The 21,391-nt window shown below is 40.6% G+C and overlaps 1 protein-coding gene across 5 annotated transcripts in view; it reads right to left on the bottom strand.

Annotated features, from left to right (window-relative positions):
- The window catches only part of ABR (ABR activator of RhoGEF and GTPase), a 716,822-nt gene that overhangs the window by 209,432 nt on the left and 485,999 nt on the right, over positions 1-21,391 (bottom strand). For all 5 annotated transcript variants that reach the window (XM_082247579.1, XM_082247581.1, XM_082247580.1 and 2 more), the window contains one exon: positions 16,568-16,675. In XM_082247579.1, coding sequence (XP_082103705.1) covers positions 16,568-16,675 — 108 coding nt within the window. The remainder of the gene's footprint in view (positions 1-16,567; positions 16,676-21,391) is intronic.

Here is a 21,391-nt window from a genome sequence, read left to right on the forward strand (position 1 = left end):
CGATAGAACCCCTTTGGGGTGAATTAGAGCACAGACTGCAAATCAGGCCTTCTCTTCCACATCAGTGCCCGACCTCAGAAAGGCGCTTCTGGAATAATTGTCAAACATTCCCATAGACACACTCCTAAACCTTGTGGACAGCCTTCCCAGAAGAGTTGAAGCTGTTATAGCTGCAAAGGGTGGGCCAGCTCAATATTTAACCCTACAGACTAATACTGGGATGCCATTAAAGTTCATTTGAGTGTAAAGGCAGGCGTCCCAATACTTTTGGTAATATCATGTATGTCCCATTGGGGTTTTGCTGACAACTCAAAATGATGTTGTCACCAGTGGCCACCAGGACAAAAAAGAGAGTGGATTTCAGACAACAATAAATATACAACACATTCTAACACATCAGTGTTCTATCTAAAATTAAAAATAAAAAGTTATGGCATTTTAACCACTTCAGCTGCGGAAGGTTTTACCCCCTTAATGACCAGGAAATTTTTTGCGATACGGCACTGCGTTACTTTAACTGACAATTGCGCTGTTGTGCAACTTTGTACCCAAATAAAATCGATGTCCTTTTTTCCCCCACAAATAGTGCTTTCTTTTAGTGGTATTTGATCACCTCTGTGGTTTTTATTTTTTGCACTATAAACAAAATAAGACCGACAATTCTGAAAAAAAAAACCTATATATTTTACTTTGTTATAAAACACATTCAATATAAAAATTTAAAAAATCAAATTTATCAGTTTAGTCCAATTTGTATTCTGCTACATATTTTTGGTAAAAAAAATTCCAAAAGTGTATATGGATTGGTTTGCACAAACATTATCGTGTTAAACTATGGGATAGATTTATGGACTTTTTATTTATTTTTTATTGTTTTATTAGTAATGGCGGCAATTAGCGATTTTTAGCGGGACTGACATTTCAGGGGACAAATCTGACACTAAGTGACACTTTTTGGGGACCAGTGACTGGACCAATATAGTGATCAGTGCTAAAAATATGCACTGTTACTGTATAAATGACACTGGCAGGGAAGGGGTAACATCAGGGATGATCAAGGGGTTAAATGTGCTCCTAGGGAATGCTTTCTATCTGTGGGGGGAATGGACTGACTGAAGGAAGAGAGACCTGTGTTTCTGATTAGTAGGAACACAAGATCCCTCTCTTCCTGTCTGACAGAATGGCTGTCTGCCATGTTTACATAGGCAGACCATCTTTCTGCCACTCTCTGTACGATCGCGGGTGGACGCCGGACCTGCTGATTGGCTTCTGCTGTGTCCAATCACAGCCCACCACAGCGTGCGCCCCCTAGAGCCCATCTACAAAATCTCATACAGGTATGGATTTTGTGCTTAAGGGCCGCCCTGCCGCAGTAAATGTATGTGGGGTGGTCCTTAAGTGGTTAAAGTAAATTTGTGGAAACAGAAATATCATATTTTCATTCTGTTTCCAATTTGCAAACTTAAGGCCCACGGGGGGTGAGTGGGGGAGAGTTAAAAAGTAAAACCTGCATGTAGCTACTACTCCTCGCAGCCAAGTAGGTCTACCCAGAGGAAAATAAACAATTCTCATGATATAGGTGCTAATCCTTCTATCCTCTCTGTAGTCTGTGCTTTAGCCAGCATAATATAATAGAGGAGGTGGCCAAGGACACTTAGTATGAGAAGGTGACTGCTTATTTTATCCTAATTCAGGTAAATTAGGTAAAAACGATAACTCTATATATCTAATGAATTCATAAGCTTCCCCAATATGCTGCTATTAAAATGATTTTAAAGGATTTTTCTTTTTTTTTTTTTTTTTAAATCATGCCATGCTAACCTGCTCTGTGTAATGGTTTTGGTATAGAGAAGCCTGATCCTCCTCTTCCAGGGTCCCCTACCAGCGCTCCTGGCTCCTCCTGCCTTCAAGTACTCATTCTAGCACGTAGCATGCTAGAGATGGGGGCACTCGTGTGGGCTTGATCCCAAGCCACACTGTGTGCCTCCATTGCATGCACGTGCAGCTTGGCCCCTTTACCTGCTCCCTTGTCACTGGATTTGATTGACAGCAGCAAAAGCCAATGGCTCCCGCTGCTCTCAGAGTCCTGTGAGGAGGAGGAGAAGAGAAAGCAGCACCACTTCTCACAGGCACAGCGCTGTACCGAAATCAGCCTCATGTACATATTTGTGAGTGGGTGGGAAAGGGCAGGCTGTAACTAAAATGTTTTTTACCTTCCTTTTGGTGGTATTTATTCACCACTGGGTTAAAAAAAAAAAAAAAGACAACATTTATGAAAAAAATGCATTTTTCTTAGTTTCTGTTATAAAATTTGCAAATAAATAATTGTTCCTCATAAATGTAGGCTGAAATGTATTCTGCTACATTTCTTTGGTAAAAAAAAAACCCAATTAAGTGTATATTATTTAGTCTGTAGGAAAATTATAGAGTTGACAAACTATGGTATATATCTGAAAATGTATCATTTCATGAGGCCCTAAAACTCCAGGACAGTTACATAGTTAGGTTGAAAAAAGACAAGTCCATCTAGTTCAACCAATAAAAAAAAAAAAAATAAAAAAAACACCAATATACAATCCTATATACACAATCCTATACCCACAGTTGATCCAGAGGAAGGCAAAAAACCCCAGCAAAGCATGATCGTTTGCTCCAGCAGGGGAAAATATTCTTTCCTGATCTCCCGAGAGGCAATCAGTTGTTCCCAGGATCAACTTTACCTATAAACGTGAGTACCCAGTTATATAATGTTTATTTAGGAAAGAATCCAGGCCTTTTTTAAAGCAATCTACTGAGCTGGCCAGAACCACCTCTGGAGGGAGTCTATTTCACATTTACACCGCTTTAACTGTGACGAAACCTTTCTGTAATTGGAGATGAAATCACTTTTCCTCTAGATGTATTAAGTGCCCCCTTCTCCTCTGTGAAGACCTTACAGTGAATAACACCACCAAGTTCACTACATGGACCCCTTATGTATTTATACATGTTGATCATATCCCCCCTTAATCTCCTCTTCTTAGAGAAACAATTCAGTTCCTCTAATCTTTTCTCATAGCGGAGCTCCTCCATGCCTCTTATTAGTTTGGTTGCCCTTCTCTGCACTCTCTTCAGCTCCCCGATATTCTTTTTGAGAACTGGTACCCAAAACTGAACTGCATATTCCAGATGAGGTCTTACTAATGATTTTTACAGGGGCAAAATGAGATCTCTCTCTCTGGAGTCCATGCCTCTGTTAATACAAGAAAGGACTTTGCTTGCTTTGGAAACCGCAGCTTGGCATTGGATGCTATTAATAAGCTTAGGATCTACCAAAAACCCCCAGATCCTTCTCCACCATTGATTCCCCCAGTTGTACTCCCCCCAGTATGTATGATGCATGTATATTCTTAGCCCCCAAGTACATAACTTTACATTTATCAACATTAAACCTCATTTGCCACATAGTCGCCCAATGAAACAGTGCATTGAGGTGGGCTTGTAAGTTGGAGACATCATGTAAGGAAGTTATTCCACTGCATAGCTTGGTGTCATCTGCAAAGACTGAACTGGTACTTTTAATCCCAGACCCTAAATCATTTATAAATATATTAAAAAGTAAGGGTCCCGACACTGGACGTTGGGGTACATAGCTGATAACCTTAGACCATTCAGAGTAGGAATCATTAACCATTACTCCCTGAATTCTATCTCTTTCAGCCAGTTTTCTATCCATTTACAAACCAATCTTTCCAAGCCTGTAGACTTTACCTTACACATTAGCCGTGTGCGGAGAACAGCCATGTCCACAGCCACCCCTCTGTCCAAGGTTTTACTTAGCTCATAAAAAGGAATCAGGTTTGTTTGACAACTTCAGTCTTTAATGAATCCGTGCTGTCTGTTGATCAAAATATTTTTTTCAAGGAAGAACTCATCTATGTGGTCTTTTTTTTTTTAACTCTCCAGTATCTTCCCGACTATAGAAGTTAATCTAACAGGTCTATAGTTACTTGGTAAAGACTTTGATCTTTTTAAATATATATATATATATAATATATTTCAATTTTTTCTTTGGTACCATAGTAACATTGTACTACTCTGAGGAAGTGATCTGGATATTGTTTTACACATTATGATTGCTTATAGCAGTCAAATACATTGCTATAAGCAAGCATTTTACTGAATGAAACTGATTTATTTAGTATTGTTTTGTTGTGATAAGCTGTGATTGGTCAAAGCTAATTATATGGTACAGAGGAGCTGTTATTGGCCCTGTCTGTACCATATGACCTGCTGTGATTGGTCACTGTGGTCACATGATACCAGCAGCGAGCAAGTACACTCATCAGTTATTGGCTGTGTCCAGTGGACACAGTCTGTACCAATGCGCAGCCCCACAAGCAGCGCTTTCTGAGAGGATGTCACATGACGTCCACTCAGAACAGCAAAGCCACCGCCTGGGCATCATTCTGCTATAGGTACCAGCAGTGAGCCAGTACACTAATCAGTTATCAGCTGTGTCCAGCAGTGTGACAGATCATGTCACTGCGCTGCCCCAGGAGCGGTGCCTTCTGAGAGGACATCGTAGGACGTCCACTCAGAACACCAAAGTCACTGCCTCTATCAGGATCACAAACAGCAATAGAAAACCCAACAAGGGTTTTAATCCTTATAAACTCTATCCAAAACTGAAACATAAGGTTTTGACTCTACATATACAAGCACGCAAATCCAACTGAGCATTATGCCTGTCTCTAAGCTATAGGCAGAACAGGAAGGTTATAGGGTAAAAAAAAAAAAAAAAACGTTAGCCTTTACGACCACTTTAAGTACCACTAACAATTGTGGCAGCAACACAGTAGAAGCATAATAAAAGATATTCTATGCCTGAAACCACAAACATTAGTAAAAACACCACCCTGACTTAAAAGGTGCGGGGGGAACATAGAAGTCCATGATGGAATGGCAATGCATGCTTTAAAAGCTTATATAGGCACATTCTGAAGGTGAAAAGGGACCAACTGTCTACAAAGTGAGGGCAGCCACTACACAAATTGTGCAATTTTTTTTTTCACTATGCAGACAAAAATAGCAGAAAGTAGGAAAGTAATCATAACAGAGGGCCCCTTCACACACTTTGGTGAACAATCTTGATGCCCCCTTCGCTCAAAATCCCATACAGACTGGAAACATGGAGTCCCTGATCTGCATGTTACCTCAATCGGAATCTAGAGTCTTAAAGCTGGAAGTGCTCAGAACTAAAATTATTCTGGGTTCATTCAGTACAGCAGAGAACAGTGAATAAGATCACCATTCTTTACCCTTAATCTAACTGCTCACAAAGGAGCCAGGTGGCCACCTGAAACAGGAAGAGCTCCCTACAAAAAAGCTCCAGAGAAAACACTGCTTTGTCTATTTTGGCGTATGTAAGTCAGCATATTTCCAATTTTCTGTTTCTACGATAAAGTGAAGTGAAAATAATCAATCCACTGTTACAATATTTGTAGAAATCTTGCTATATTTCCTCAAGCCTTCAAAGAATGTCCTGTGCCATGTCTGATCGGTGATTTTTGAGGCATCAGAAGCTTTGATACATGAAAGTGAACTACCTCACAAATGTGTTCACCAAATAGTTCAAAGAAAAGAAACAGCAATCTGTGGGGTAGAGTGGCAAGACCAAAGCCTTTTCTTACTAAGAAAAACAGCCAAGCCCCATGAAATAGTTAAGTCTGCCAAAAGCATGTAGGAAAAGGAGTTACGATCTGATGAGATCAAGATTGAACATTTTGGCAATAATTCCAAAAAGTATGCTTGCGGCAAAACCACCAAAAAAACACCATACTCACAGTTACGCATGGGGGTGGCAGCATTAGTAAGCTTTGGGGCTTTAGTCAAGGTGGAGGGACTTAACAGTTCCAAATATCAGTCAATTGTGGCATAAAAGCTGAAGAATCAACAAAAGAATAGCTTCACCAGAAGAAGACCAGAGTTTTAGAATGGCCCAGCCAGAGCCCAGACCCAAATCCAACTGAAAATCTGTGGGGTGACCTGAAAAGAGGGCTGTGCACACGAGATGCCCTCATAATCTGACAGATTTGACGCACTCTTGCAAGAAAGAGTGAGCAAAGATCCCCAGCCAGATGTGCCATGCTGATGACTCCTACCCCAAAAAAACTGGAAAAAAAATATATAAAATCAAAACCAGGCATAACCTTTAGATTATGACCCAAATTTCAACGTCAACTTGGTAAGCATTTTTCACATGTTAACCATACACAGTTGATACCTCTGCTTTTATTAATATTTTTGGAAGCAGGTTTCATTAGTTTGGCTGACAAGGCTTAGTGAAATTGTATTTTTTTTTTTTTAATCCCTTGCAGTGAAAGGCTCTTATCATTTGTACCTTTCTTATTGGACCTCCTCTTTTAATGATGCAGTTCATGAACTCATAGGGGATTGATTTAGTAAAGCCAAATAGGCTGCTCACTTTGTAGGCCAAGTTTCCCCTTGCATAGGAATCGTCCCGAGAGCTTAGTTAATGAGGTGTAGCTCTTCTGACTTCCATCATGAGCAAGCAAAAAATTAATTTTCTCTTTTCTTTGCATGTGGTTTTGTATCCTTTGCAAAGTGAAAGTTCACCTAATTCACTAAGCTCTGGAAAAAACATCCTTTGTGCAGTGCACCTACCCTTGAAAAGTGAACAGCCTATGTTTGCCTTTAGCAGATCGAAAAACACAAACCAGATTCTTCCACTGTAACTTGGTGACATAGCAGGTCTACTTTTTCTGCTCATCGTTCTTTTGACCATAGAGATCTAGACTGATTTGGTTAACAGTATAATATTGCTGACCGTGGTCAAAATATGCTGACGTCTTCCAGAGAAATGTCAAAGACATCAAAAGAGCGAGCCAATTGCTGTAAACTACACGAGTCGTGGAAACCTGACCTGAGGAAGAATAAATTGTGCAGCACTCTGGGGTGTTCTCACTGAGATATCTGATCCATAAGTTAAGTAACCTTCACTTCTCCTTATTGTCCCAACTAATGGACTGTAATTGTTACACCTAATTACAACTCTTCGGCTTCCACAAGAGATGGAATGAAGCCAGGCTTGAATGGAGGATAGGGCAGATATCTGTAGCATTGCTGATTGATAAAACCAACCACGCATCAAATCCATATCTACTAAGCTACGCGTGTAATCACTTATACTTGGCATTTGTTACAGTGCTTTCTCAACAGGGCAGTTGATAAGTGTAAAGCCCTAACAATGGACAAAAACACGATCTCAGTTATAAAACGTGATGTGATTGAGAAAAAAAAAAAAGCATACAGCTGCCCAAAGACTTCAGATGGTGGCAATAAGTGCAGGCTCAAGGTGACTGAATGCAGAGTAAACTGCCTGTGGAGTACTCTTAGGCTGGCCATACATATTCAATTTTCTTGTACAACTTTCTGTTCGATCATGGGCATCCGCAGGTAGGGGCAAATGCCCCCCCTTGGAATCTCAACTTCCCATTTTAAGTGGTTGTTAAGCCACTTTATACCATCCTGTCTATTCTGTTTAATAATCATGTGTGCCTGTGTGTCTGTGTTTTAAAAAAATAAGGTGTTCTTTACCAGTTTTCAGAGGGCCGAGCCCCGCTCACGTGTCCTGTCGGCTCTCTCCTCTCTCCGGCTGACAGCTGCCTGCAGTGGGCGGGGCCAAGGATTCCTCACTGATGTCAGTTGGGAGGGGAAGAGGAGATGAGGAGAGAGGTGGCGGGTCACGTAAGCGGCGAGTGGCACTCTATACTTGTAAAGAATGGCTTATTTTTATAAAAAACAGATACAGGGGCACACAGGATTATGAAACAGACTGTAGACAGAATATGAAACTTTAAATGAAACTACAGCAGCAGGAGAGGATGGGGTGGGCACTGACACAGGAGCAGACAGGCAGGGGGGGGGGGGGGAGAGAGGACAGAGGAGGACAGGAGGGCTGCGGATGACGGAGGCACGTAAACTGACCACGGTGTCAGGGCTCAGCAGCCATGGTATATCGTGGTCAGTTTGCAGAGGGGAGGACATAGCCAGACAGGATCAGCCAGGTATTTTAGGTAATAGAAGGGGCCAAATTACACAGCAAAGCACTGTGCTGTATAACATGCTTTAAGGGAATATACTCAAAATAAGTAGAATGACTAAGCCCCTCCCCTTCATGACATTGTTGAAAAGCGGCGGAGCATGAGTGACCTTAAAATTATGCCCCCCCCCCTGAAAAAAGTTCTGCGGAAGCCCATGTGCTCGATCTACCAAAAAACCATATAATATGAGGTTAAAAAAAAAATATATATTTTTTTATAGACATTTTTGTTGAGGTCAGATTGGGAAGTGGTAAAGCGGTCCACAAATTTAAATTTTATCAAATGCACAATGGGCAGTTAAAATATTAAAGAGTAACTCCACTTTTGTTGATAAAAAAAAATCCCTCTTAGATTGTAAGCTCTAACGGCAGGGCCCTCGGATTCCCACTGTATTAAAGTGTATTGTATATACCGTCTACCCTCAAGGTGTAAAGCGCTGCGTAAACTGTTGGCGCTATATAAATCCTATATAATTCCCCCTGGGTGATCTATGTACAGTACAAGGATTTTAACAAACTTTGTTGCAGATTCCCACCTTTTGTTATTCTGAAGAAATCCCTGAGTGTGTTTGTCTGTATCCATGTGGGAAAGTCAGTCTCATGGGAGTGGTTTCAAAATTAGCTGTGCACCTGCAGTGCTCTAATAAGGAAAGCAGCTGGACCTGCATCCCTTTAGATGTGTTCCTATAGGGAGTATCTCGCCAAAAATATTTTTGTTGCAGGGGATGTCCGAAATCTGACTTGCCACCTTCAGTGTGGCCAATCAGTGAGCCAATTACACAAGCAGAAAATGCTGTTTCTGGGAGGCATTCTGTGTACAGAACACCTCCAGGTAGCCATATTGCATTTTCAGAAAATTACAGAGCTGCAGATTGGAAAGGAAAGGTCATTTTTAAAAACATTAAATTACAATATGATTGCTCACCATGAAAGAGAAAACAATCCTCCATAGTGTAAAATTGTAACTACTTTATTGTAAGACTCCAAAACGACATCATCTGTTAGTCGGGTCGCGACGTGCTGACGTCACCACGTGCTATCACGGAAGGACAGGCGATGTTGTGGTAGCCGGCCGGCTTTATTTCTATGCATTCTTCTTTTGGATTGCTGTAAGTGCATTTCTTGACCTTACAATAAAGCAGTTACAATTTTACACTATGGAGCATTGTTGTTTCTTTCATGGCGATTGACATCAACCGTAGCTAGTGGAGGTGGGGTTGATAACCTTTGGAGCCATACAGTTCTACTTCCCATTCCAGAGGCCCTGGTCAGGTTATTTCTTAAGCGGTGATGACCTTGATGGTCACGTCCTTTTAGTAAGGAGCCATCTGTTTTTGGTGAAAGATTCACTTTTGGTGGTGATGGTCTTTTTTTTCACAGAAGAATTGCAAGACTGCATAGTGGATGATTATAGAACATTATCAAAGGTGTTTATTCTCATGCACACTAATAACTTTTTTTCACAACATGGTTAATTTTCATAATATGGACATTTATTCATTAATTATTATTTAATCAATTTTTTGTCTCAATATTTTGCACATTTTTTTTTGATTTGTATTGTGTTTGTCTTAAACTTTTAGTTGCTTATTTTGCATACATGTTTTTAATTTAAGCGCAATTTTTTCTTTCTGGTTGTGTCATTGACCTTATCAGCAATGAACAAATGAAAATTTGGGAGGACCCAGAAGATCAGCATTCCTGAACGTGATACATTTCCCAACAGACTTTGGGTGATCACTTCTAAAGACCTATTTACACCACAGTGTGCATTGCAGTGTACTTTACAATGAATGGAACCACAGTGCACCAGCACATGTAACACAAGTGCTGGGTGTTGCAGCATGTAGCTGGAAAGGGGAGTATGTATAGTTTTCTTTCACAGATATGCCATTGTTTGAGTAGCCTTTATCCTGTTAACAGTACAGTGTAAATAAAACAGCAAAAAATGGAAAGCAATGTATTGTGGATCAATTTTTAGAAGGGCGGTAGAGAGTGCCACTCATGTAGAGCCCTTTGAGATAACACATGAAACAGATTTAACAAAACACTTTCATGACGCATTTAAAGAACCAAAATGGAGCAAATAAAAGATTTATTTTTAGGGTTTACATTCACTTTATTATGGAATACTGAGGGGAAAATAAGCAAAATGATTCAACTGTGATTGAGTTCCATGACAATGTATGTATTTTAATGAAGTGTACAAGACCTTCTTTCCAGCTGATGCTACTTTTACTTTACCTACTAACTACAATGTTATGCATATAGAACAAAATGTATGTCTGGACAGCCGCACTCCAATGCAAATATTTATTGAAAAGAGGATAAAAATACCACAGCATACTGAGGTATGGATCAAAGACAACTGACGCGTTTCACACTACTAACAGTGCTTAATCATAGCTAACACTGTTCTATATGGCTTGCACAATGAGCCTGCACCCGTGCTGTTACTGTGATGATTTTTGAAGGCATTTCCACATGGAGTGGTGTGTGGTCTCTACAATGTTATGTAGTTGGTATAGGTGAAATTCACATTAACAAAGCTGGGTCCTGTGACGCTGTCAGCCAGCATTGCGTGGTATGCTGTAATAACGGTGTTCAAATGATGTCACTACACAAATAATGGTCAGTAAAAGTGCAATTACTGCCAGCTGACTCCATGCACATCAACAGCAGCAACCTTCCCCGCTAGATTTCCTAGCTTACACCAAGTGGTCACTGATATGAAAGCCACAATAATACCAAATATTAACACTAAAGTAATATCCTTGAGTGCCATACATATAAACATGTATTTATATATTTTTATTTTGTTTTTAATCCTAGAAACATGAAACTGTTTTTGGAATAATAATACAGAAAACATCATAAATATTTAGCTAGCTTCTGACAGCTGTCACTAACCTTCAAAGGAGGTTCTACTTCTTATAAAGAGCGATTCTGGGTTCAGAGTTCTCTTTATGTCTATGCAGGGGGGTGACATTGACACACCAGTGCAAAGTGGGTGTGACAACAGAAGCACTTCTGTAGCTTACAGTAAGAATGGAAAGCTACAGACAGTACATTAGTAGAAGTAACCATACCCAGGGCTTTCAGCACCGCTAATTGTAATTGTTGGGGTTAATTTATCTCTTCATGACATTTATAAAGGCATTCTATACCTGCCAGTGTTCTACATAAAATTCCCATTGGGATTTAAAAAAAAAAAAGGAATCTAGGAGGCAGCAGTAGCACCTCCGGAATGTCTAAGTTGGCTCTGAACCACCGCTTAAAAAATGGATCTACCGTAGATTGCTTTTCAGAGGGGCGGTAGAGCCTGCTGCTGAATAAATGAGCCCATAAGTAACATGGGCTAGGCATTTGTGTCTGAAATGCTTTTTTTTCCCAACATACCAGTCAATGTGAATGCTAAAGAATCTTGAAGCAACTCAGAAGGAAGCAAGTATAAAGACTGGGGACTACCCTCTATCTCTTAGGCTTGGTTCACACCCACAACCATCTGCAGTGGAAACGCGCTACTCTGTGAAAACGCACAGGGCTGCCAATCATTCTGAATGTAAAATTGCAATGCCATAGGGGGATCACATGGTCAATGGACTGCCGTGCCTGCACAAACGCTGACAAGGGAAACGCACATATGTGAAGCCAGGGTCACTCTCAGACATCAGTCTGGCTCGGTGGCCTGTAGGCTTCAAGCTGCTTTTGCAGCACAAAGGAGCAATGACTGACTAGAGAGTACTCTTTTTGGCCAAAGCCCACCTGTCTCCAATCACTCACACACCTATTCAAGGATTTTTTCGAACCTGAAAATGGCATTGACTGCATCTTTACACAGTGACAGGCCATCTGTCTACCATATAAATATACAGTATATGGACACACACATATGTATTTAGTTTATTCAATTTTAATATTATTTCTTATTGGTTTATGAAGCCAAACAAATTAGAACAAACAGAAATGAATGTTGAACAGAACTGGTAAAGTGGGGAATGTACTAGGTTATCGAGAACAGAAATATGAACAGTCTCTGAGAAGTACACTAAAAAAAATAGAATATTTGTACGCACCATAAAATCCATTTCTCTGACAATTTACAGACACAGAGCTTTATTTATCCTTACTATGAGGTTATCGCAGTTGGACTAGGCAAAACAAAAAACACTTGGCTATGCCCATGGACTGTCCTTAGCTGGCATATAACCCCTCTCTCTGCTATAGGTATTCAGTTTAGTAGCAAGCAGCATTAGAAGTATCAAAACTCCACAGAGGGGTGGGTGCTATGCTTGTCCATAAATTCTGAGATATGGATTTTACGGAGAGTACAAAAATTATTCAAACATTTCAAAGATAAGGTGCGTTTTTGCTGCACTTTTTAAAATATGCACCAAAATGCACATGCAGGACAGTAAAAACACACAGTAGCAGATTTTATGTGAAGAGTTCCATAGGATTTAAAGGGATACACTTTTCATGGATTTTTGTTTTCTGCTTTTTAAGCAAAAACACATCAAAACTGATCTGGTGTGAGGGGGTCCAAAATTTCATCCTGTCTCCAGGTAGACCATACAGTCAAAGTATATACGATGGGCTTTTAAGTCAAACCAGGAGTTTTGAGCTTATATGATAAAAGAACAATTTTCAAGGAGTGGAAACTGCATTTATTTTTCAACATACTCCCCTGTTACATTATTGGGATTTTTTTTTACCAAAAATATGTGGCAGAATACATATTGGCCTAAATTGATGAAAAAAAATTAGATTTTTTTATTTTTGTTATTGGATATGTTTTATAGCAGAAAGTAAAAAATATTTGTTTATTTTTTGCTCTTGGCACAAAAAAATAAAAACCGCAGAGGTGATCAAATACCACCACAAGAAAGCTCCATTTGTGGGAAAAAAGGACATCAATTATGCCTGGAAAGCTTAGGCATAGCAAGATTTGCCAGTACGCCTGAACCATCCTAGGACAGCCTGCTCAATTTCATCATCAGTGCACCACAGAAAGATTTGTCTCTCGTGAAATTTCACAACAGGTTATATGTCAATTATCCAGAATCAGGCGTTCCACATGCTTAATGTTCACAGGAATGACTGCTGTGGGCTGGGAATCACCACGGCTGGGATCGTAACTGATGGATGTACGGCCATCTTTGAAACTTTTACACCATTCAAATGTCTTGCTGTAGCTGAGCGTCTCATCAACGTACTGTGCCTGAAGTCTTCAATAGATATCTGTGGGTTTTACTCCTTCATTCAGAAGAAATTTCATCGCCATCGCCACACGCTGTTCCATGTACAAACTAACACTGTTATCTGCCATCTTGATTATTCGTCCCTGAACCGGCCCACGACTTGTGCGCTGCCTATCAGTAATAGGACACACTTGCCACATACTACTGCGTGCAGTATCGCCATGCTAGCATCCCTTTTTATACCTGTAAAATGAAGTCCTGGTTTGACTTGTAAGCCCCCCCGTGTGTATATACATACACACACATATATACTGGTATATATATATATATATATATATATATATATATATACACACATATACATACACACTGCTCCAAAAAAATTAAAGGAACACTTTTTAATCAGAGTATAACATCAAGTCAACTGAACTCCTGGGATATTGATCTGTCAGTTAAGTAGCAGAGGGGGTTGTTAATCAGTTTCAGCTGCTTTGGTGTAAAAAAAAAATTAACAACAGGTGCACTAGATGGGATGACCTCCAAAACAGGAATGGTTTTACAGGTAAAAGCCACTGACATTTTCTCCTCTACTCATCTTTTCTCACTAGTTTTGCATTCGGCTAGGATCAGTGTCAATTCTGGTAGCATGAGGCAATACCTGAACCCTATAGATGTTGCACAAGCAGTCCAACTCCTCCAGGAGCGCATTGAGGAGATTCCAGGAGACAAGCAGGTACTCTAGGTGAGCTGGAAAGGGCCGTAGAAGGTCCTTAACCCATCAACAGGACTGATATCTGCTTCTTTGCGCAAGGAGGAATAGGATGAGCACTGCCAGAGCCCTACAAAATGACCTCCATACCTATGGCCTGCACAGACCTCTACAGGCTAGACAATGGCACTTACAGGCTAGACAATTAGGTATTGGGATGAAATCCTTGGCCCCCATTTTTTAGACCTTACGCTGGTGCAGTGGGTCCTGGGTTCCTCCTGGTGTAGGACAATGCTCGAGAGTATGCAGCCAGTTCCTGGAGGATAAAGAAATTGATACCCCAAGCTCACCTTACCTAAATCCAATAGAATACTGGGACATTATGTTTTCGGTCCAACTGATGCGGCCAGGTTGCACCTCAGTCTGTTCAGGAGCTCAGTGATGCCCTGGTCCAGATCTGGGAGAAAATACCCCAGGACACCATCCGTCATCTCATTAGGAGCATACCCCGACATTGTCAGGTCATACGCATTGTCAGGTCACATGCATACAAGCACATGGGGACCCTACAAACTACTGAGCACCATTTTGAGTTGCTACAATTAAATTTCAGCAAAATGAACTACCCTGCTGCATCATTTTTTCACTTTGATTTTCGGGGTGTCTTTGAATTCAGCCCCCTGTAGGTTGATCATTTTCTTTTCCATCAAATGATGTGGCATCCTTTCCTTCTTGACACATTACCCAGTCCATATCAGTATAGATATCCAGCATGATATTTTGCCCCTTTGAGATCTGATGTGTTTTCAACGTGTTCCTTTAATTTTTTTGAGCAGTGTATGTATGTATATATATATATATATATATATATATATATATATATATATATATATATATATATATATATATATATATATACACACACACATATACATACACAGGTGCATCTCAAAAAATTGGAATATCATCAAAAAGTTAATTTATTTCAGTAATTCAATTCGAAAAGTGATAGCACAGTGATACCATGATCATTAAACCAGCTACTAGAAATTTGGCAGTCACCACGGACTGTTCTGCATTACATTTAGAAATCAAGGTCCCAGAGTCTGGAGGAAGAGTGGACAGGCACAGAATCTAAGTTGCCTGAGGTCAAGTTTGAAGTTTTCAACGTCAGTGATGATTTGGGGAGCCATGTCATCTGCTTGTGTTGGTCCACTGTGTTTTAAGTCCAAAGCCAGCACAACCCTCTACCATGAAATTCTAGAGCACTTCATGCTTCCCTCTGCTGACCAGCTTTATGGAGATACTGATTTTATTTTCGAGTAGGACTTGGGATCTTGCCCACACTGCCAAAAGTAACAATACCTGGTTTAATGATCATGGTATCACTGTGCTTGATTGGCCAGCAAACCCGCCTGACCTAAACCCCATAGAGAATTTGTGGGGTATTGTCCAGAGGAAGATGAGAGACACCAGACCCAACAATGCAGACGAACTGTAGGCTGCTATCAAAGAAACCTGGGCTTCAAAAACACTTCAGTAGTGCCACAGGCTGATCGCCTCCATGCCACAACACGCTGATGCAGTAATTCATGCAAAAGGGAGCCCCGACCAAGTATTGAGTGCATACTATACTGTACATGGACATACTTTTCAATAAGCTAACATCTCTGTATTAAAAAAACTTTATTGGTCTTATGTAATATTCTGATTTTCAGAGATATTGAATTTTGGGTTTTCACAAGCTGTAAGCCTTAATCATCACAATTAAAATAAATGCTTGAAATATATCACCCGCAGTGTGAGTTTCACGTTTTGAATTGAATAACTGATAATAAATTAACTTTTTGATGTTATTCTAATTCTATGAGCTGCACACACATATATATATATATATATAGCCAATTTCATGCTAATATCAGCTAGCTTAATTGTACCAGAACCACCAAGCACAAATTCAAGACTGACATATTTTATTCATGATGTATCAGTTTATCCATTAGTAACACTTCTGCAAGATATCTGAACTGGAGGCTGTTTTTTCAAGTCTAATGGGTAATTGTAATAAAATCATATCCGATTACTTTTATAGGCACTCAATTCACATAAAAAAAAGAAAAGAAAAAAAAGGTTAACAAAAATAAATGTTGATATTTTTGGAGCACTGTATTATCGGAGTATGGCGTTGCTCCCTCTGCCTACCTGCTTTGTGAGGTGCTGTACTGAGCGGGCTGTGGCAGAGGATTCTGGGGAACTGATATTTACCTCTAATTCTCTGCAGGTCCCAATCCACAAGTCTCAATAACTAAAGCAGGAAGCACATAGCACCAGGCACAATTTTAGACACTTTACTTTCATTGGCATTAAAAAGAATATAGTATGTTTTATTTTGAGTTTAGGCCACCTTGCCCCACCAGTATTATATGAGCAATATAATACAGTTGTATTTGCATAACTGATGTCCTGTAAATTATGTAGAACAGGGTAAAGGGTAAAGAGCTTAAACAGTTATAGATACAGCAGCTTATAATGACATGCACTTTGTATCCTTACCTCTGAGATTTTAGTGAACTGGTTATTACATTGGCTACACTTCTCTGCCGTCTCCAGGGCACACTTATAGTTATCCACAAAGGCCTTGTATATTCCCAGCTGGCTGACCTGATAAAGAAAATGGAAAAGTGAAGGTCACACACAAAGCTACAAAATAGTTGATTACCAGAAACATGCATCTCTTCCATCGGGGTTGTCAGAACATATCAAAGACATAGCCACAAGAAATAAACCATCAATTCAGATTGCGAAGTGGAGTTTAACTGGGTTTCTATGACAACAGGTTTGGGCAATGGTTTAAAGAAGACTATGACTCATTTCACATCACTCAGTGCCCCTCTACAATGTTGTTGTATGCTCTTAAAGACTAAAGTGCTGGATACACACAGGACTAATGTGCTGTGCCATGGGAGTTCTGTTTATTCGAATACCGATAAAAAATTGACATGTGGACACTACAGGCCATAATTTGATGTTTTCAGTATATGAGATTTTAGTTTAAAAAATAAATAATCAAGAATTAATGTAAAAGCTAGGTATGATCTTTATTGCATGGTTACATTGGTCTAGCTAGGACCAATGTAAGTCGGATATCTGAGGAACATTGAAAATGAGGGGTAGATGAGGATATCACTGCACCATCGCTTCACCTCGTCCAGTAAGTGAACGCCTTGAATTCAATAAAAACAAAAACTAGGCATTTTGCAACTGACGGCGGTGTCAAGCAAGCGACCCCATGTGCTCACTATAGAGAAGGAAAGGAAGACTGCAGCAATAACTGTAGTAGCAGGGACTAATACTGTGATTGAAACCATTCCCAGCAGTCCCCCAGGTATGAGATATGCATACTTCTCTTCATCCAAGCTGGACCATGTAACTATGCAATGAAACAGACTTTAGCTTTATGGACAGATGCTTTTAGTGTTCACAAATTTGATCAAAATACCTGCTATTTGCCATTCCAGTCTTCCCAGATGGGGAAGGGAGAGCCATCAGCATGTCCTGACATGAAAACGGCTCAGAGAAACAATTAGCTGGTCCCACATCACAGTAAACCATAGATGAACTCTATGCACAGTTAACCACTTCAATACCGGGCACTTTCACCCCCTTCCTGGCCAGGCCAATTTTCAGCTTTTAGCACTGTTGCATTTTGAATGACAATTGCGCGGTCATGCAACACTGTACCTAAACCAAATTTATGTCATTCCCCCCCCCCCCACAAATAGAGCTTTCTTTTGGTGGTATTTGATCACCGCAAGATTTTTTCTTTTTTGCTAAACAAATAAAAAAAAGACAGAAGAGTTTGAAAAAAAAAAAAGTTTTTTTGTTTATGTTATACAATTTTGTAAATAAATAAGTTTTTTCCTGCACTGATGAGCACTGATGAGACTGTACTGATAGGCACTGATGAGGTGGCACTGATGGGTGGCACTGATAGGCGGCACTAATATGCGGCACTGATGGGCACTGATAGGTGGCACTGATCATCACTGACGGGCGGCACTGATGGGCACTAATGGGCACTGATAGGCGGCACTGGTGGGCAATAATGGGCACTGGTGGGCGGCACTGATAGATGGCAATGATGGGCACTGTGAGGCAGCACTGATGGGGAGGGCACTGGCTCCCTGAGCCCTGATTCCCATCCCTGGTGGCCATAGCGGGCATCCCTGGGGTCATGGGTGGGCATCCCTGGTGGTTGTAGTGGCACCCCCCCCCCCCCCCCCCGAGGGTCTACACTGGTAATCAGCGCAGGGCGCATTATCCTGCCGCCATCATAGGACGTCCGGTCAGGATAATGCAACCACATTCCCGCCGTCATTCTGCTATAGGGCGGGATGTGGTTAAAATGCATAGACAGCTTTATCTGCCAGATGATTTGTAAATGTGTTGAGATAATATTTTGCTCCAACCAGCCTGGTGATCTGACTTTTTTCTACTCCGATAAAAAAAAAGTATTGATCACTAAAGCTGGATACACACTATACAATTTTCTTTAGATTTATCAAAACCATAAAATATGGGGTCAGACCTAAACACTTTCAATTTATATGCAATCAGGCAGGCCCTTGCACTACATGGTTGAAGGTAAATCGAATGGAAATCTACCAACAAAAGTTGTATAGTGTGTATCCAGCTTAACTCGCCCCAGGCTGTGAGCGGACAATAAGAAAGAAATAATATACAAGTGAGGTCGTCATTGTGCTCTTCCCTTCTGTAGTAATGTTCATACTTCGAACAACACAATGCTTACCAATGGAGCCCTGGCTGGCTCAGTGTGTTCACCTTCCCTATCCCAGTCTGAGTTTCCTTGTACTGGGGTTACAGGATGTCACGGCTTATTCAAGTATTTACCCTAATTAAAGTGTTACTAAACCCAGGAGCCTGCATTCACTATATCTGCTCACCCTCAGTACACAGAACATAGAATGCAATTATGTCAGTAAATATAAACTGGTAAATGCATTTTATCATCAGCAGTCTTGTGACTACTATCAGTGTCTAGTTAACGCTCGTAGGAGGAGTTTTCGTTCTACTCTGACTGTCCTATGAGGCTGCAGCACCCAACTCTCTGTCTGGACAGTCCTGATTGTCCCTGTGCTGATCACATGCACCCACCCAAGAAAAAAAAAAAAAACTCTCTAGCAATACACACCAAACTGAGCATGTGCAGAGTGACTCCAAAGGCTCTGTCTTATCAGGAGATGGATTCGGGACAGTGGAAGGGGATGATCAGAGAAGACAGGATCAAACAGCATTTTTATACAACACAGAGGGTTAACCCCTTAGGTTCCACAGTGAGTATAACAAGCATGCTTTGCTGCATATACAAACTGATTTTACGGTTGTGGAATTAGTAAGACTTTAAATATAAAAATAAGTTCCATTTCTTTCATAAATTTTGAATAATAATAAACATGTTTTTGTATCTGCCTGGGCTGGAAATTCAAACCTGGCAGTGGAGAAAGCAGCAGAAATTGGCAGCTTAGTGCAAAGGTATTTTAACCACTTAAGCCCCGGAGGATTTGGCTGCTTAAAGAACAGGGGTTTTTTTTTGCGATTTTTAACTGCGTGACTTTAACGGACAATTGTGCGGTCGTGCGACGCTGTACCTAAACGAATTTGACGTCCTTTTTTTCCCACAGAGCTTTCTTTTGGTGGTACTTGATCACCTGTGTGATTTTTACTTTTTGCGCTATAAACAAAAAAAGAGCGTAAATTTTGCAAAAATAACAATATTTTTCACATTTTTTATATGAAATTCCCCCCCCAAAAAAATGTAAAAATCAAAATTTTTAACATTTTTGGCCAATTTGTTTTCTGCTACCTATGTTTGGTAAAAAAAAAAAAACGCAAAAAGTGTATTTTGATTGGTTTGCGCAAAAGTTATTGCGTTTACTAAGGGAAAGATTTCTGTCATTTTTGGTGTTTTTTTTTTTTAACGCGTAATGGCGGCGATCTGCGATTTTTTTTGCGGTACTGCGACATTGCGGCAGACAGATTGGACCCTTGACTGACATTTTTGACACTTTTGGGGTTACCAGTGACATTACTGCAATAATCAGTGCTATACATATGCACTGTTACTGCAAAATGACACTGGCAGGGAAGGGGTTAACTTTATTGGGGAGGGAGGGGTTAAGTGTGTCCCTAGGGGCGTGCTTTCTACTGTGATTGGCTGTGGCTACTAGTGTAGGAACAGTGATCAACGGTCCTACATAGTAGAACCGTCTGAAGACGGTTTCTACACAGGGGAGAATGACAGGCGGCTTGTTTACATCAGCCGCCTGACTTTCTCCCTCTGTACCGACGATCGGCGAGTGACCGGCGGACATCGGCTCCGCTGGTCACACGCACTAACTTCCCTGTGAACGAGCCGCGGCGGGCGGGCGGGCGCGCGCCTCCGCGGGCCCGCGCCTGCCCGCTATTGGCTCACAAGGAAGTGACAGGCAAGTGACGTACCGATACGTCACTCTGCCTGGCCGGGGCTGACCGCCGCAGTATATAGTCGTGCGGCGGTCGGCAACCGGTTAAAGCATTTTTTTGTGGTATGTAGATGTTTTAAACATGGGACGTTTGAAAACCTTTCCTGAACGCTGGAACTTAACAGCTAGTAACGGACAGTTAAAAATGTCAGTTTTCTCGCGTTTGCATTTAGAAGCGTTTTTACATTGTAAAATGGTAAGAAGTGTATCTCCATTGAAAACACCTATAAACTAAACACGAGTTACCGCGTTTAGAAGCGTTTGCATGCTCTTACAAGCATTTGGCAATTCAAATGCCAATAAACTTCCGTCTAAATGCATTTTTTTGCTTTAAAAAAAAAAAAATGGCACTAAACTCAACTGCCTCTAAACGACTATAAACGACTCCTCAGTGTACATGGATACATAATATAACATGGAGGAGAGTTCAGGGGCTGCGAAAAAAACGCCCAACTGCTCCTAAACTTCCGTTTATCAGCAGCAGTGTACACAAGGCCTAAAAAGGTAGTTCACATGAAACCTAATACAGAATGGGGAACCAAGTCATAGTGGGTAACCAGGGACTGACTTCCAAATCAAACCTTTCTAATTAGACAAAACGGTTTAGGGTATTGTTACAATACTTTGTAAAACAGGAAACAAAATGGAACATTTTCTAGATGTCAGCATGCACTAATCCACAACACTTCTTCCTGCAGAAAGCACAGCAAGCTTGAGAAGGGAATGATGATGGAACATTAGATTAAAAATTGATTCCTTATGCTCCAAAAATGACCCATACACATCCCCCACTTCATGGGCCTGTAATATATTTTTCATTAAATCCATTCTCACT

The sequence above is a fragment of the Pelophylax lessonae genome, assembly GCF_965119305.1.
Source record: "Pelophylax lessonae genome assembly, chromosome: 2".
Taxonomy (NCBI): Eukaryota; Metazoa; Chordata; class Amphibia; order Anura; family Ranidae; genus Pelophylax; species Pelophylax lessonae.